This window comes from Lipophrys pholis (assembly GCF_963383615.2).
Source record: "Lipophrys pholis genome assembly, chromosome: 21".
NCBI classification, from domain to species: domain Eukaryota; kingdom Metazoa; phylum Chordata; class Actinopteri; order Blenniiformes; family Blenniidae; genus Lipophrys; species Lipophrys pholis.
This window is the reverse complement of record NC_137649.1, coordinates 18,261,321-18,280,969: the sequence shown is the minus strand read 5'-3', so window position 1 is coordinate 18,280,969 and position 19,649 is coordinate 18,261,321. Positions and strand designations below refer to the sequence as shown.

Here is a 19,649-nt window from a genome sequence, read left to right as displayed (position 1 = left end):
AGTGAAACAGAGTTTCATTGTTCACCCTATCAGGGCAGCTCGAATTAGACTGCCATGAAACTGGTTATTTTTGCTGTTTTTACAACAGCACTCCTGAAACAGTTGCTCCCTTCTGAATTTCTTTTTTGGGTGAGGCTGACAGTTATGTTTGTTCCACACTGTAGTTTTGATGATTCCAGACAGTTTTGGATCATCAATTCAAGTTACACCAAGGTCACTCAATGAAGTCTCGAATTGATGAATAATTTTATTTTTTTTCCCCTCCTGACACACATTCTCTGAATGTTATAAATTTGAGTAGATTCATTTTCAACACTGTTTTGATTGTGTATGGTCTGGGAATAATCGATATGTGTTCACCTGTAAAGTAAGTCTTTCTTTCTACTCTATCCAAACAGTCTGGCTATCACTATTCGGGACTGAATATGATGTAATCTTTTTTTTTTTGTTTTTATAAAATCTTTCTGTAAATCTGATTTAAAAAGCTTTTGTGCTCAGAGTATCAAAGCCAAAGCAATGAAAGGCAGATAACAATGTGCAAGCCCACTTTTGAAAACTTACCTAATTAGGTATTTCTGCCTGGCACTGGATGTCATTGACAGTTACCATTTCTAAAGAAACAACAAACACCACAAATAAAAGGCTAGTTTTGTTCAGGCTACTACAATGCAGTGCAGCAGTAATGGATGTTCACGTCCCAATATATTTTCAAATAAAACCTTGAAGGTTTAATAGGCTTTGGATAGCTTCATATGTGCTGCTTCTTCACGGAGGTCACCTATTCACGCTTCACTATCTGAAATACAGGTCAGCAACCAGAGAGTCTAACAGCTGCTTTAATAAACTGTAAGGAGGCAGACCTTTAAGTTTGGGGGGGGGTTTATGAAGGTTACTCTTCTGTCTCTGCCAAGAACATTAACCCAAGTGGACAAGTTGGGTTAAAGCTTGTAAAGGGCAACACGCCACCCCTGCCGCGGCGGCTGTTTGGCATGCCTCTGTGGTGCTGCGTAGCAAGTGGGGAATTATTCATGAGGTTTTTCCACGTTCTTGCATTTACTTGAGGCTGAATTTTCCTGTTAGGAGGGCCTGTAGGAAAAAAAAGCTACTTTCCCTATCAAATATCCTTTACTTGACTACCCCCCCTGCTTTCTTTCTCTCTTGCCGTCTCTTGAGCCATCACGGGATATGCATTAAGAATTAAGGTAATGGTAACTAACTCCCTCTCTGAGGCCACAGTCATCAGAGCTGGTTAAGTGTAATTACTGCCAATTGAAGTGGCAATGCAAAATGGAGTCAATGGAGTTATAGTGAACAATAAAACATGTCAGGAGCAGAGAGACCTAAGTGGGTGAAGAGGACAATGGTCTTGTTGGAAATGTAATAAAAGGCTCTAATGTAGAGTAGATTAGGCCCTTCCCCAAAAGGCACTGACTGCTAATCTGAATAGATAAAACTAAATGATTTCAATAATATGAGTACAGATTTATGAAAAGATACAAATTTGCCATAAGTATTCTCGAAAACTTTTGATGGGTCCTTTTTCCTCCCAAGTCACAAGTACACACACAGAAAAGAAAAGACTATGTTTAAACTCAGAGTCGCATGATGTTTCCCTTTCGCAAAATGGAGTCATCCAACACATCCTGCTAGTTAAACTGTTGCTTTAAGAGCTGGAGGAACCTCAGCACGGCTGCACCTCCATCTTTTTCAGTGACAGTGCTTTTCCAATTATGCTGTCTTCGGTGGAACATCACATGTCTGGAGGTGCGTCTAAAAGACGTCTATGCGCGCCCGTGCGTGTGTGTGTGTGTGTGTGTTTGTGTGTGTGTAAACATGGACATTGTGTTTGATAAATGGAGGGGCAGACGTCAGCGCCCGCACAGATGAGGCTGCAGCCCTTTACTTCCTCCCACTGATGGAAATGGGAAAATAATGAGGCCCAGTTCTGTGTTGTGTGTGTTAGTTTGTGTTTGTCTCCGTGTGTGTTGGGGGCCAAGAAGTAATGAATCTCCTCTTCATCCTCTCCCTTAGATAGTGGCGTCTGCCTCAGCCCATCTCCTCTCTAATTCATCTCCCCGGAAAACAAGCAGGCCACAGACCTCTGATCCAAACAACACCACATAGAAACCCACCATTAAAGTTGGGGGTGCTCTTCTCTGGTTTGAGCTTAATGGCCTTTGTTTGGGACAGAAGATCCAGGGACCATGGATACATGATTTTCTTTCTCCAAATAATAATAAAAAGAAGCTGATCATAATGTCATATGCTCTTTTTAATATCCAGTATCAACACTTAAAAACTACTACCCCCCAAAAAATAAACAGCTCACTCATGCATTATGAATAAAGTAACAAGTGTTCTGTGCCTTAGTGGGTCAAGACGAATGTACTGGAAGAGGCATGGACTGCATGTGTTGGCCGGGGCAGAGAAATTACCAAATGAGCAAAACAACACTGAATCAACACAATCCATCTGTCACAACAGTGCATCTAGGTATAAATGACAACTATTTAACAAATCCAACAAACAGTCAATCTTGATATCAAGGTTTTTTTTTGAAAGGTGAAATTCGACATATCTCACGGCTTAACAGAACTCAATAGTGCTACGAGACAAAAACAAAAAACAAGATACATTTCTTTATTATAAGAACATGACGTGGCGTCTCACAAAACGGATTCATTTTAAAATGCAACCTCTTACGCATATGAAGTCTGTGAATGGGAAATCCAGACAGTAAAGGACTGTTTATTGTGTCTGTAAAACAACATGGCTCCAAGGTTTTATAATAAATTGCATAGCAACATGACAGTTATTTGTTGATTCTCTTTTTCTTCTCCAATATCTCCATAAAAAAACTTCACTAAAGTAAAAGGTCCGATTTTTCATCATGCAGTTCCATTTTCAAAAAATATTGTTACTCGACTGATAAATATTGTGATTAGGATTTGTACTGTATTAAGGTCATGCCGCCCACCCAACTTCCTCCCACTGACTGTCGTGGGTGTCGACCGTCTACCAATTGTGCGAGAGAAAAAGACACCTGCAGTAATAAATAAAAGAGACAGAGCGATGTGAGAGAACGCTCCTGCCTGAATAGATGTGGTATGTTTTAGTGAAAGTTATTTTCCTAATTTATTCAGTCTTTTGAAAAAGTACAGGTAAAAAAAAAACTTTTGAAATACCATAGTTTTAAAATTCATTCCAATACTTATACGATCACAAAATGCAATTGCGAGCATCTGGAAGTTTAAAGGATGCACGGAAGTTGTTCCAATGGGTTATTCATATGTTTCTGGGGTCCACAGTCCCGTGAAGGCTTTTTTTATTCCAGCTTTTTTGATTTATTTTTCTTTAGTACAAGAAAGTACATTGCGGCAGCTAAATGGTAAACGGATTTCCCTTATGTAACACTTCACTGCTTTATGTTGTTAGTCACGTTCATTCTTTCACAAACACACAGCGAAGGTGATAGCTGACACCCATTAGGATGGGGTTTGGTGTATTGCTCAAGGAGACTTAAATCTATGGGGAGGAGGAGTTTGGGGATCGAACCCGTAACCTTGGGAGTGAGAGAAAGCCCTCGCCAACTGAGTCACAGCTGTCCAAAAAAAAAAAAAAAGAGAAAAATACAAACATTACATCTGAGATCTATAGCAGGTTAATCTGCTTCAATCAGTTGAATGTCAGCAGCTATTAGGCTTTACATTTGAATTAATGTGAGCTTTTCCATTCTAAGAGTCAATAGTAATATAACTAGCTTCAATATGATTATATTATATTGATTTTGATTATGAGACTTTGTCTTTAAGTTTAGTGCAGTGTTGGTTCTGGATTTCTGTTCCCGGCCAGGACGCCCACTGAAAATGCAACTTTTAATAATAATAATAAAAATAAAAAAAAAACTGCCAGTGAACACGTGATGCTGTTAGTTACCAAGAAAACCAACAGAAATATTTTTACCTAATTTTATTTTGGAAAGTTCTATCTCTTCTTCGTCTCTTGGTGGACAAACTCCTGCCTTTTCAAACAAAACCACGCAAAACCCAAACAGAAAACTAACTCAAACACAAAGAGAAAGCCTGAGCAATGGATTAAAACAGGAATTTACTTTCTGAGGCAACAATGCAAACCATACTGATACACTTGTTTCATATATTCCGCCCCAAAAATCAATAAACCATCTCTATAACTTCATTTTCCCTCAACGTTTGTTTGGTCTTCTGTGGTAACAACACATCAGCCAATTCTCTGCATGACATTAGTTGAAATAGCATTCATCTTCAGCTTATTGTTACTTTCATATCTCTGTCCTTGTGAGATTTATTCAAACACATAATCACTCATGGCCAATTATTTAATGTGGTAATATTAGAATTAAGAAGAATCCAAGATGATCTACATGTATATTGCCTCATACTCTGAATTCTTCTCACTCAATTCAATAAATACTGTGTAAGTAATAGCTAATAATAATTCCATGCCTTCACTTCAGAAAAAGGACATTTTAAGACTGAAAAGTATATCAGAATGGCATTTTCCAAAGCTAATCACATTAGCATACACCACGTAAACACACTGCAATGTGTTTTAAGCTCCTGATGGGGAGAAAAACAAAGGCAAGAGATGAGGTTGACTCCACTCCTGATTGAGGGTCCCTCCCCGGAGTGAGTCCTTGAAAGAGTAATGGGCAGTCGTGAACTGGCTTTACCTCCATTAACCAAACCAGCAAACATTTACATAATGTACACATAATGTGCTGATTCATTCCGTTCTGATTCAAACAAGGCTCAGATAACTCACTGTGGCTGTACCGCACCATTCATCACAGCAGGTCATTTACATCCAAAAGCACTTAACAGGCATTGCACATATATATTTGTCTACATACCTTACGGGACCTTTTCTGAAAATTGCATAATACATCATATTGTATCATAGTTTTGCAGATTTCATCACATAGAGACACTCCAATAGGAGTTAGTCGGCTCGTTTCTGGAGCATAACTCTGTTTATAGTTGATAATAATTACAGTGAGAGGGTTATTCCTGATGTGTAGCATATGGAAACCAGAGCGACAGCCGTATATAATACTGTATGGCTTGTAGGCGCATGGATCATATGCCTGATTGAAGTGCAAAGCAGCCGGCCAAGTTACAATGCAGTTTTATTGAAAGTGTTACAGAAAATAATGAGTACATTTGTTGTGTCACACAATTACAGGGTGTGACAGATCTACTGGTTTCTATGGCAACTTTTGACCTTCCTCCAACAACCTCGATGGCTGCTGCTCATTTCGGCAGATATTAAAACGAGATAAGAAACAAACATTGTAGTCCTCGCACATGGCGTCCTGTTGATAACAGCTCATGGTTTGTGGAGTCTGTTTAAGGCAACCAGCCATGTAAAGAAATCACTGTTACGAAGTAATCGAGAGTAATTTACTTTTTGTATATTGAGACGAAACAAACATGTCCAACTTGCATCCATGGCCTTATTCAAGCTCACAAAAGTGGAAATAACCTTGAGCAGAAAAAGTCTTCCATTAGAACATTTATGCGAAGTGAAGCTCGTTCTGGCACCATGAAGTGCATTGTAATAAAAACAGAATTTATTTTTCCACCCAAACCTAAACATTTTATCACTTCAGCAGTCTCAACACGCTCTACTGGATCACTCACATTCACCAACTTACCAGGCCAAGTTGGGTATTGAACCACCAACCATGGGATTAGAAGATCAACTACCTACCAAGCCACAGTTGCTCAGTGCAGCTCCATTTGTTGTTCACATTGTATTCATGTGGTGTGAGTATGTGCTATACTACTCCAGGTTGTGGTCAGTTTCATTAAGACAGTACTCATCATTTTCCTCTGAGCTTCTGTTTACTCTCTTCTTTATGACTTGGCTCCTCTGACTGGTAAGATAGAGCCCATTAAAGACGATTTGAGTATGGCTTTGGTAAAATATAAATTCCCCAGAACAGACAAAGACACTGCAGGACATCGAGTAAAATCACTAAATTAACAATGTTCTACTGCCAGCTGTCAGGAGACTGTCATGCGCTTGTGTGGCCGGAGTTTCACAAATATTTCTACAAAGAGACGCTCAATAAAAAAGCTTCATTAAAATGTGAGCATTGCTAATGGAAATCCATTTATGTAAAATCCTGCAAGAACCTTGAGAAACAACACAAACCACCTGTGTGAATAGAAACACGATGAGCTATTGAACAAATAGTCATTTAATTAGTAATTTGGGTGAAGTGACCCTTCAAATAGAGTGGGAGGAGAGAGGGCACCATTTATTTGAGGGGGCGAAGGTCCAATAGTACAATAATATCTCATATAATTAACATACATCACCTCAAATATGTTGTTTGTGTTTTTAACTAAATCTGTTTATTAGATGAATTTATCATTTTCTAAACACTGAAAAACCTGTCAGTGTTAATGATTATTTATGCATCTACACCAACTGGGGGAAAAAAAAAAAAAAGGCATTCTACGACCTGCTGACAATATTTATTTTATTATGGAAGAGGTTATGTCCGGTTTATGTCCCATACTATTGAACACACATATCCAAATATGAAAACATTGATGAAATTAGCAGGTAAGACTAAAAAAAACAAGAAAACCTTCTCTTAAGTTATGTAATAAAGAAACAAATGAAGTCAACAACTTATCAGATTTTGAAACACAACTGGAATCAGATGAAAGCTCAATAATCCAACATGATACATACTTAAATCTATTAACAGCTGAATATTTATGAGCATTTATATTTGTAAAGCCCACAGTATTATGTTGGAGAACCAAGTAAATATGGGTTGTACATGTCTGTATTACAGACATATAAACTGGGCTGTTGTGTGCAAAGGCCTGCCGCATGAGTTTGGGTGAAAAATGTAGGAAAGGTACAAAGATGAGCCAAAGTGTGTACAATACCTACAGTTACTGTGCCCCAAAGGTTATCTTAAAATCCTAGGGATGAAAACTTGTCAACATCAAAACCAAACTTTTTCCTCATGCCTGCTAAGAGGATTATGAGGAGATGGAGACTGAGAACTTGCCAGGGACAAGCAGCCAGACAGTTGGAAATATTAAAGTGTGTGCTCGACATGCTTTTCATTTCATTTAAATCTTTGTCTGAAACCAAGGACTCGCACTTTCAAAAAATTTATTCTTTCACTAAATCGGCTCCCATTATCGTTGTAAATTGCACATGTGCTTTGACAGAATGGAAAGCTTTACAGAAGTAGTGACGTTAAATAAGGAGGGTGAGCATTAGAGAGCCATTAGGGACTCTAAATTACCCAACTTGTGAGTATCATCCCGGGTGTCACCATTGTAGAGGATAAAACAGATAGATCTATTTATCCAGAAAACAGCAAAAATAAAAGCTTTATATGATCAGGATGAGGTCCACACAGTTGTATCTTCCTTCAGTCTGAGTCATAACTCAACCTATTGAACCTGCCTCCAGCTCCAGCTACATCCAACTGATCCCACTAATCAATGAGATCCCCAGAGATCCCCATCCCACACACTCACTTCACTCTGCACGTACCCAAATATATTACCAGGTCACTTTATAAGAGGCTCTCCAGAGCCTCGAAAGGCAAGCACAGGGTGCAAACAGCAGTAATGAATGGATGTGGAAGTTCACAGGAAAGGCTCAGGCCCAAAGTCGGCTGTACACTGCGCTATTTTGGCCTTTTCCCGACAAAAGAGGAGCAACTGCGGCTATATGACCATGACTTAGAATCTGTGATTGTATGTATGTGGTTCACAACTGGTGCTTGTTAAAGTTGTGCAACCACAGACAGATAATATTCCGACTGTCAATTGCACTATACCTGACAGTGTGACTGTAGCTACAAGAAAGGAAGAAGAAAGCATAATTTCCTGATCCCCTTGGGGAAATTACTGATCTGCATTTAACCCATTCTCTTCATAGTTAACATTAACTACACATGCTCGGAGTCCAAGTCCACTTCTCTAACCTCAAGGCCACGAGTGTCCCTAAAACTTCCCCACCCAACATGGAGCTCGACCTTATGACCCTGAAATTCAAGCCTCGCTTACACAACAACATTTTGAAGTGAAAACTTCCATTGCACTTCCATGGAAACGGGGTAAAACACAAACACGGTCTATCTTACTTTTGTCATTCTCAATAACAGAATCTCCACACCGCTGACATCGCTCGTCACGTGGAACTCACTGGGTTGTATCGAGGTATGATTACTCTGTGTCGTATACTGGTATTGGTTCATCCTTACTTTCTTGACATACCATCACTCTTCTGCTTGTTCCAAGCAGTCATCCATTTCATTCGGACAAGCTTGCGCCAGCAAGCGGACACACGATTAGATTAGAAGGGCCAGTTTTACTGACCACCAACTGGATAAAGCAAAGCCAGCACGTTCACAAAACAAACACCATCAGCTGCTGTTTGGTCTCTGAGCTCCTTCATGAACTCCATCGAGGGAAGGCAAACATAAAGCAGACACACTTCCCCAAGTCGGCCTCACCCTGCATGCCGCCGCACAGCTGAGGAGGCGTATGCCAAGACAAGTTAAGCCTTTGACATGTTTGTGTGAGTCAGGACCTCACTGGTTGAGAGTGTGTTCATGCATAAGCATGTGCTTGAACCCAATGGGCAGCCTCTATTTTTGCTTCCTCTCGCACGCATGAGCACACAAAGAAATGGACACACACATTCACACGTCCCAAATCTAGACGAACACTGCTGGTGCCAAAAAAAAGAAGAAAAAAAAAAAGAAAAGAAAAAGGTCTTAGACTGCGGCCCATGTGCTGACAAATGTGCACAAATCCACACACAAAGACAAACACACGGTCGTCTCATTAAAATTCTCTGGCTTCTGCACCAGCAGCGTGGAGTAAAGGGCTGCGTAAGTCCTTTCACAGATAAGACAGAGGAAACAGGCTATTGTCTTATTCTAATCCTTTTGAAGGAATGCAGTGAGAAATATCAGGGAGAGGGGAAGTGTGTGTGGATGCTTCAGTGAAATGATACACACAGTCTGCTGGGTTGATTTTTTGGGGGGGATTTTTTTATCCACAGCATATGCAGCATCTGAATCAAACTATTTCACAGCCACGGACACACGGGCAGCAGCTGAGCAGGCAAACAGCATCAGTATCATCTACCTAATATTAGCATATGGACAAAGAGTACAAGGTGCTTCTTCTCTGATAACAGCATAAGCAAAATACACAACCTTGATTCAATGTGTTTTCTTTCTCTGTCTCTGTATTTAACGTTTATTCAGACTTTAAAGGCCGTCTTTCATCAAATCCTGCATAACAAATGCTGACCTGTCCTGGACTGAGCAGGTTTAAAGCCGACCTTTTGTTTTTCTTGTCTGACTATCAGCTCAATTTGTTCGGTTTACTCTCCGAGTGAATTTGACTTTTTTTGAGAACCACTAAAACCAAAAGGAATTTTTCTGTTTATCACCGAGCGCTAGATTGCAACTAATGATGATGCGCAGCACTGATTAACACAGTGATTATTTTTTAGGATGAAATAATTTGAATAAATGAAATGTTTGGTGGACAAAAAGCCAGAAAACAGCGATACATTTGTCAAATCACTTGATTTGTCCAACCAAGAGTCTAAATCTTCCCATTTGTGAGGACTTATTTAACTTATTTGATTATGAAAATGGCTGCTGATTAATTTTTATTTGTCGAGACAGTTCATTGGCTCCTAATTTCAGTGCTTAATAACGTCTTTACAGCATGTTTGGAAAAATGCACAATTATTGTCACAAGTCACTGGATAAAGATTGCATTTATTCATCAGCCATCCACTGTGAAAGAGGAATGAGTCAGGCACCAAACCTTCTTCCAAAGTGTTTTTGTGGTCACTCACTTCAGTGGACATTTTCCTCATCTCACCTTCCGGCCGAACCTCTTTCAGATATATTGTGCTGGTGATGGTCAATGAACTCTCTGAGCCTGCAATAAGCTTCCCCTGCAGAACTCTTGAGCCCCCCTCGATCAGTCACTCAATGAAACATTAGATGCTGCAGCAAAATTAATGCAGCCGAAATTAAATGAGAACACCGAGATGACTCCCCTGTAGGAAAAGAGAAGTGAGCGTCTTAAGCTTAAAATCGATCAGTGTAGGAGTTGGGCAAGGTTCTTTATTAACTTTGCAGAGGACCTTCCCCGTAGACCAAAGCGTAGACAAACACAACTGAGGTGTCAGCAGGTATAAAATGTGCTTAGACGGACTTCTGAGCTTTGTAAATACGTTAGCTTTGGGCTGGCTATGGAGCTAATATCAGCTCCTGAGGGCTGCAGAGGTCAGTTATTACCATTAATTATCCGTTCTTGATTTTGTCAGCTGTTCACAGCCGACTCAGAACAAAACTTTTACTCTCTGTTGGCCTGCTTGTCTGCTAGGCTTCCTAAACGTTGTGTTTCATTTGCCTCATCTTCATTTAATGAGTGTGTGCATATATTTACTGAAAGCAGGATTATGCTTTGAGTGTGGTTCGTTTGTTTTTCAGCACGTAAAATGTTACTGAAACCTTGTATGGCAAAAGCACCATACAATAAAATTCCCAAAATATATATTGTGCGTGGAGTTTGCATGCAGTTGGCGAGTGAAGACAACTCTTACTGACTTCACTCCCAAATACAAAATACACGTGTATTCAAATGAGATAATTATGTGAATTTATTCGGTATTGATTTGGTGAAAATGGTATCGTGTGTTTGAGTTCATTTGTTTGCAAACAGTGATTGGATGGATTTGCAGAGGGCTGCAGTGGATCCCAAGTATATATACATGAAGGCAGGGTTCACTCTGTGCAGGTGCAATTTAGAGTCACCATGTAACCAAGGAAAACATGCAAAACTCCAACAGAAAAATCCCCCACAACGATTCACATTTCCTGCCATGATCACATTTGTAACTGTGCCGATGCTTTCTTGGACCAGCACATCAAAACCAACACAGTCGAAAATTGCTCAATGGGGTTTCGGAGAAGATCTGTTTTTTTCTGTTTCTGTCACAGTTCTCGGACGTAATAATTGAAATCGGTGTCTTTCTTATGCGAAAGCGACAAAGATATGTAGAAATATGTACAAGGACTGAAGACAAAACAGAACAGGATCCATGAGCAATACTAGACAAGACAGGCAGGCATAATAAAACACTATGATGGCACAAAGGGGAGACTTTCAGTTTTATAGTTACTGCCAATAAAGGGAGAGGGACAAGGTGGAAAATAACTACATTTTGTGGCTCGGAAGTGAAGATTACCTGTCCTCCTTCCATTGAAATCAACTTGTGTTGTATCCATGCTATCGTCGCCATGCTCTGACAGACATTGGTATAATCTCCCTCTCTTTTGGTTAAACAACTACAGCTAGGCAACATCAAAATGTGTGTACACATGGGTAATGTCTGCATCAAGCTGTTTCCTTTATGATAAAGGTCTGAGGAACTCATTGTTCAAAGTTGAAACACTGACATTTTATTTGCTACTAAAGAAGCCTAAAGATTAGGTTATTAAGTCAAGACAGATGAACACAATATATAATACAATACACATGAACAGATTTGTTACCAAGACTTCAACTTGACAGTGTATTCCTATATTGTTCTTAAATTCTGGGAAATATATCGAGCCATAGTGTATACAGTGTTCGTAGCTACCAATTTGCTTATTGTGAAAGAGCAGACTATGAGCCTTGCCTGAGGTCTGTGCTCTCCAAGTACCCTTCTAGTTTCCTCTAATTTATCTGAAGCAGCATCAAACTGGCCAAGGCTGACAGAGAGCAGCTCAAGAAATGCACTCGCTGATCAAATAATCAAAAATAACCCCCGAATGAGACTTCTTGTAGTTGTTTTGAAAATTGGAATCAAAGCCCTTGACTGGAATAGGCAGGAGCAAATAAAAGAAAATGTTAAAAGGAAGCAGCTATAGAAATACCATTCAGGTTTAGGGCCTCTTAATTCAAAACAAGCTGGAGCTGTGTGTGGAGACGACCTTCCCTTCTGGTCCTGTTTTTTTCTTCTTCTTTTTTTCTATTGCAATCACACCCGTATGAACTTCTACATGCAGGATACATTTGAAAGCCACAACATCAAGCCTGAACACTTAAGGTGTTGCTGATGGGAGGTCCAGCACCAAAACACCAATTTCAATACTAATTAAAAAATCTAGCCGCAAACCACTAAAAATAGCATGCACTGCCAAGGCCCATCAATTTAATTCAGCCACGGGGGACAGCTATAACATTGCTCTGTAGGCATGATTTGTGCAAAAGAACACAACGTGAAGTATACACACACTACAGTACAAGGCCAAATGCAAATGCAAAAAGGAAAAAAAAAAAAAAAAAAAACATCATAAGGAAAGCTGTTTGAAATGTTTGTTTAAAATAAAAAGATCCATATACTGCACGATTGTTTTAGGATAAGCAGAAATCTGTTTTGTTTATATTGTGTTTATTGCAAATCTGCATCTATAGTTATGATGTCATAGTGCAGATTATGTTGTACTTCACACTATTATGGAAGATGTGTGCTGAGTTGGGGGTGGGGTGGGGGGGGGGGTTGATTTAACTGTGATCTATTACATTATTATTACCTTATTACTTAGGTGCATAATATGAAGATGTGAAGATGAATACAGAAAAACTGATATTTCAAAACCAAATACGTTCTTGGGTTTTTGCTTCTCCTTCCATATATGCATCATCCAACCAGTTTAGGGACTTTTACATCAATGTACTTCAAACTAACAGGCTTTTCAGTTCATTTTTTCTTACTACTGTTGTTAAAGGTGTTATTATTGTACTGGTAGTCATCTGCAGTTACACACATAACATGACAAAAGCCACAGCTTCATGTTTCCAATTAAAATATTCAAATGGAAGCAAAATGGAACAAATTCCGACCTTGTGGCGTTAGAATGTCATAACACAGTTTAAAACAACACAAATCAGACTGTATGTTTAGTTATCCACTACATATCTGAAAATAATGAGTCTATTGAGGATTATTTGGCTTGAAGTGCACCAACAACTCATTCTTTTCTTAAAAATGCAATCAGTAGCTCGCCTCAACAACACGGGAACTCGAAGCTCAGAGTGCTGTCTGGTGAAGCCCGCCGAGGAGACACGCTTTCGGATTACGCTCGTGTTCTGTCTCCTGTGTGCTATCTGGCTTCATTTCCACGTCTGCTGCTCCTCCAGCTCTTTAGTGCAGCCAAGGTGAAATGGTGCACAGAGAGAACAAGGTTCTGACTGTCAGCTGCTGAGACGCATTCAGCCCCGACCTCCTGCACCACTAAAGCCTACCAAAGGCTTTCTAAACAAGTTTCAATTCCACAGCCTCTGCCAGTGTCAGTCCAAATAAACAGGCACGAGAATGAGGCTCGCGCATGGAGCGAGCAAGACAGAGACATAAAAGAAGAAAGAAAAGAAAAACTGTGGAGGAAAGAAAAAGAAAGCCTGTTAACAATGTCTTCTGTAATTGTGAGACAGACATGAGAAAGAGGACTGAGAAAGGGGGGTTCATGGGCGTATAAAAAGGAAATTGTACACTGGATTACAAGATCGTGCCACATTCATTCAAATATAAGTTGTTCAGCCATGCATATGTGGACAGAAATTTGCTTCTTCCATTAAAGTGCTGCACTCATTGCAGTTTTGGGCCTCCAGAGGAGACACACCGGCATCAGCCCGAGTCAGCTCAGTGGAGAGTACTGCTGAGACTATTTAGGTAATGTGGAGATCATCACTACAGTAAGGAACTTGCATGCATTAAAACCAATTTTATTTTATCTTCTGTGTGTGGCTTTATGTGGGTCACAATCAGTCCACTAAAAGAGAACTACGTGGTGTTTAACCAGTGGCGGTGAACAGCAAGTGATCCCACCTTTGTATGTTTTGGTCTATTAAGGCCCCGTTTACACGACAACAAATACGAGTGTATCCGCAAAACTTTCTTCACTTTTGGGGGGGGGGGGGGGGGGGGTTCGTTTGCACAACACCACTGTATCCGCGAGGGTCCGACATTAAAACCAGGATGATAACATATAATAAAAGAGTCACAATAATAAATAGAGCAAAGTGGTTATCTTTTAAATAATTTGTTCCCGTTTTCTTTATTATAGTTTTCATATTCATCTTGTTGTTTTGCTGCACTGGAAGAATTGAGAATGTCAATGATTACTCTAGCTTAGTAAATACTTTTTAGAAGCAGATATTGAAGAGATCAATATAACTAACAGAACATTACCAGACTCAAACTATTGTTAACAGTTTGAAAAAAAAACAAACCAAAAAAACAGAAGTCTGTGGCAGCATTCATTTTTTCATCTTTTATGCTGCTTAAGTTTAACCCTTGGTACCGTGTCCTTAAGAAGCAAAAGAGATACACAAAGCTGAGATCTGTGCACGACTGCCATTGGAAAATAATATCACACTATACATTTTGGTTTTGAGGAACATATACTGATTGGATACTGGTCTATTAGGCAGATGCTTTTGTGGTTAATTGCTCCACCTATGCATCCAGCGTGCATCTGCTCCTCTGAGTTTCTGGTACTGACTCCCACTCAGTGAGACACACACCTGAACAGAGATACTCTGGGCCAATTATAAGGCAACAAAACACAAAGGTTTCCTGTCAACACAAACATTTACAGAATTTACCATTTGTACTAAAAACACTGCGGCTCAAAACACCGGTCTCAATCTCCAGAGGAGAGCGTGGGAGTATAAATCTTAACTACCCAATAACATACAGACACTGGTGTTTGATCGCTCAGAAATCCATCAAATGAATCTACGAGAAACTGGGAAGGGATCAAGTGCATCGTATTTACTGCAAAAATATTTTCTTCCGTATCTCTCACTTTTCTCTGTGACTAAAAATTGTGTTTGGCAACGAATTAAGGGCAGAGAGGGGGTCAGAATTTCAAAGATAGATATGTTTGGTTTTTTTTCCCTGGTAGCTTGGCATTAAAAAAGCGAGCAGAGATTGAGCACTGCTGAGAAAGAAGCTGTTGTGAAAAAAATAAGCAGGCAGCTTAGAGCTCTTTCAAAGGCACTAAGCATGTGATTTCAAATGCATCTCCACAGAATTTCTTGAAGCTGCAGAAGACCAAAGAGCTGCACTTACAACACTCCTACACGCTATTTTCTTATTGGCTAGAAACGCTGAGTTTGCTCGTGCAAAACACAACCGTACGGGACGGAGGTTGTTTGAGGCAAAACAACAAACTCTTGAGTATCTTCGACGACTCACGAGGTGAAATAGAACAATCAATGGATGATCAATAAAAGCAATAGGAGTAAATTGCCATTTTCTTTGACGAATGCTAATGAACATTCCCTGTTTGTCGAACAGATACTTAAAAAAATAGAGAGGCTGCTCTTACAGTCGATGGCTGTGCCAGGATAACAAAAGTGTTTTAGTGTAATTACCATCCTCAGGAATGCTAAAGGGGTCTCGGTGCAAGCACCGCCTGCAAATAAGTACTTTTCATGTGAAGCAGAAACAAGGGTCACAACTATTTTCGGCTGAAAGGTTTTATAAAATCCCATCTGTATTCCACATGTTCTTGGTTTGAGCTTTTGTTTCCTTAAATTGATTTAGGGTAAATGTGAATATACATATTCCATTAGTTTTGAATGATGTTCTTGCAGGAAGTTTAAAATATTGAAACGTTATGATACGTGTATATAAGTCAAACAAAGCTAACTGTGCTGGCAAGTTCACTGCAGTGCATTTTATCTCACAGCTAAACAGCTGGCTCTGTTGCATAATCAAAACAGTACATAGAAACCTTTTCACGGTCACGGCTGTCTGGATTCTGGCCTCGAAGAGTATGAGATCGGCGAAAAAGTGACACCATGGCCACTCCTTCGCAGCGTAACACAGGCACAGAGTGAGATAGTCTCCACATCTCTAAGCCACCACACTTGGATGTCTCTTTAATAAACATCTAAAAATCTTAGTGAAAAACTCTGGGCAGATATGTATGATATACTTTCCATACGGCCATTTTCTATACTGCTTTTATCCAACTTGCAGTCGCGGGGCACTTTATGGGTGAAGACAGGCACAGGCACACACGTTCACATCTCCAGGCATTTTAGCAGGTCACTTCAAATGGATGTTTTTGGATTGTAAAGGGAAACAAGCAGAGCGTGCAGACAGGAAAGCCCCCCACCGGTATCACACCGGGAATATTCTTGCCGCATTGACCACTACACCATCATGCGACCCAACATTAAACCAATCCATTCACGCCAGTGAGATCGGCTGCAGTAAATCGGGAGTAAAGTGATTACCATGAAGATTTTTTTCCAAAACTCAAAAAAAGTACCATCAATTATGAGTAACATACATATACATTTAGAGCTTTTATGCTGACGTTCTCTGTCTCTGCAGTCACCTCTAATGCATGTATGTGGGCGATGAACAGAATTCAGTCCTCTACGAAACACATTGTGGTGTCGTTGTTGGCAATGTCACCTCACAGCAAGAATTTGTGCAAATATAAATCTTTGCAGTTTATGATTTATTAGTGAGGTCACCCAATGTGGGACTTACAGTAGACGTCCACCCTGATGGACTTGATGGCCGGAGAGCCCAGGCCGTTCTCAGCCTTGCAGTAGTATCGACCTCCCTGGGTCCTCAGGATCTTTGAGATGTGCAACGTCTCGTTGAACACGCTGGAGTCCTGGAAGCGGTCCGACACGCTGCCGGCTGTCTTTGTCCATCGGATCTGTGAGGGGGGAGAAAAAAAAAAAGATTTCTTCTCAAGAGATGAACTTCTGCTCCAGTGTGCAGAGAAACAACGCCTCAGGAAGGAAATCAAGAACTTTGACAAGAAAAAGTTGAGTAAATGTCTAAACTTAATACGCTGCAGGGACGGTCTACATGAACAACAAAAAAACATTAAAAAAATTCAACAAATAGAGTCTGATTAACATAATTGGATTCATTTCCCACTTTTCATCCCATTTTTCTTGTTAGTTTTTTCATTAATTACTATGAAGTGACTGTCCCTTGTATTTTTAATTTGATTAATTGGAAGAGCTGATTACTGGATAAAAAGAGAAGATGGCTTTTGAACTACAAGGAGGCTTTGAATGGAAACAACTGGCTGATACAGTATTTCTGTAAAAGCTACAAACAATTTTATTAAGTGAGATAAAAAAAAAAAAACAACAACTATTACCTTCACTATAAATCCCACTAACTTTGCTCACCAGAGGACTAGATGGAGTCTAGCTGTCATGTAAGGCTGCCAGAATAACAGATAGGAGAGGTATGAGTAAGTTTAAGTTCAATGTCTTAAAGTCATACAAAATGGAATCATCTCAGATATTTTGATTTGTTAAGAGTCAAGGTTACCAATATATATAAGGTTAAACAGATTTCCTTGTTAAACAGCCCTTCAATGTTCAAGATTCAGGAGCTCGTTAAAATTCATTGTGTGTGGAAACCTCCACACTGGACGACCAAGGCCGACCTTCACAAAGTGATGGCCGCCAAGCAGGAAAAAGAGGCAGCAGGGAAAGACGCTCTCATCCAAAGGTACGAGAGGACAGTTGACCATCTCGAGTAGGAAATCACCCCCCTGAGGAAGTCTGTGGAGGACACCATCAAGGAGTCGGAGGATGGTCGGGCTGGTCGAGAGAAGAAGGTGGCTGCAGATATCTCAGCTCTGCATGAGGAGTACCAGGAAAAGCTAAGGCTCCTCAGAAAGGTGAGAGAGATGGAGCCGCCCCTGGCTCCATGTCTGAAGAAGCAGCCTGGACAGTCAGAACAACAACTACAGAGTAATACGATGCCAGAGGAGTCGTCCGCTCAACAGAAAGAGGAGATGCTGAAACGATTTAGTCTAAAGAGGCAGAAGAGACCTGGATCGCCAAGGAGGACTGGCTGAAGAGCAAGAAAACAATGAAACAGGACATCCAGGTTCTCATAGACCAGATAATCAAGCTGCACGACCTCGCCCCCATGAGCGACGAGGAGAAGGCCAAGATGGAAAAGGCCAAAGAAAAAGTGCGGAAAGAGACCGGCAAGAAGCGCAAAAAAAGAGAGAAGAGAGAGCGAAAGAAAGAAATGAAGTCTGAACATCCACAGTAGTCTCATCGGAGACTATAAACTGTCCATTTGTCTTCATTTGTTTAATTGATTCATTTAACCCCCCCTCCCCAAAAAAGAGAATTAAATAAAACGTATCAGAACTGTATGTTTGTGTGACCTTTGAACTTGTTTAAGTTAATAAATCATGGATGTGTCACTGTAACACACATTAAAACATTATTAGATTTTTGAATAGTTGAAAAAAAACCAACTGTGTGACTAAAATGCTAAAATAGTCATTTAAACTACGTAAAAGGTATTGTAATATTGTAGATGATAATAGCTAGTTGTGTAACATTTAGAACGTGGTCCCCAAACCTTTAGGTAATCTGAGCAGGAAGCGTTGGGCTAGACTTGTCATTTGAGGCTATTTCTGTATATTTAGAATCCTATAAGATAATTGACAATACAGATTGATATAAGAGAATACGTTTTCATAGCTAGATGAGTGCCTGGCTTATAAACTCTCATAAATGCATTTTTGCACTCAGATTTGTACACATATTAAGCAGATGGTGATATATTGAGTCAGGTAGTGACCTTTTCAGGCACGATCACCAATAAAACAACAACTAGAAGGCAGAGATCTAATCTAAGCCTCTTCATCAATATACAGTATTCGTGCTAAACTAATCTTTAACGGTCTTAGATTAGAAGCTCATGCAAGAAGGTAAAGTATTGATTGTTCCATTTAACTCTGAGCAAAAAATAAATAGATAATAAGCACGTCTCTTAACTCATTAGACATCCCAATAAGCGGTGGCTAATGAGAAAGCAGAGGTCCTTCAAATTATGATTATTTCTATAAAACATGGGGGAAAAAAACAAAGGCCTGTCTGATATATGACTAATAATGGGAGGATTTTATGAGCAGATGAGTCAAAATATATCCCCAGGCACATTGTGACTCTGCGGCAGATTAATACAGAGTTAAATTGTGAGCACGGCTTCACAACACTAACGACTCTTAAACAGTCTTTACGTTTGGTTAAATGTGAAATCTCTAACCCGTCAAAATGAAGGCCGATGAGGTATTCTTATCTATAGATGTAAACGCTGTATTAAAGTACAAAAGGTTCCAGTTCAGTGAAAAAACACGGCACAAAGTCTTCGTGAAAACTTCCCTCTTCACTGGGTTCCACACAAGTCTGACCTCAGTCTGGCCTTCTCAGCATGAGCACCTTTCACTAACTGATGAGACCCAGTTAGCCCGTGGCATCGGGCTGTAATGAAAGGTGAAACAGTGTTACTCTCTAACATGGGGTTGTAATTGACTCTCCATCATCTCCTCCTCCTGTCCTCATTAAACCATACAGCATGAACAGGTACTGTGACAACTCTGGCCCGGGGGCCACACAGCCAGACCCACCGAGCATAAGACTCCATTCAATCCCTCATCCTAAGTAAGCCACCGAGCCTCACATATCTCTGTCGAGGCAGTAGGGAAGCCATGAATTAGGATCCAATATATCCACACCGCATGGCGA

The 19,649-nt window shown here is 40.0% G+C and overlaps 1 protein-coding gene across 2 annotated transcripts in view; it reads right to left on the bottom strand.

The window, feature by feature from the left end:
• The window catches only part of LOC308126182 (MAM domain-containing glycosylphosphatidylinositol anchor protein 2), a 188,129-nt gene that overhangs the window by 97,251 nt on the left and 71,229 nt on the right, over positions 1 to 19,649 (bottom strand). For both annotated transcript variants that reach the window (XM_080490365.1, XM_080490364.1), the window contains exon 3: positions 16,618 to 16,792. In XM_080490365.1, coding sequence (XP_080346491.1) covers positions 16,618 to 16,792 — 175 coding nt within the window. The remainder of the gene's footprint in view (positions 1 to 16,617; positions 16,793 to 19,649) is intronic.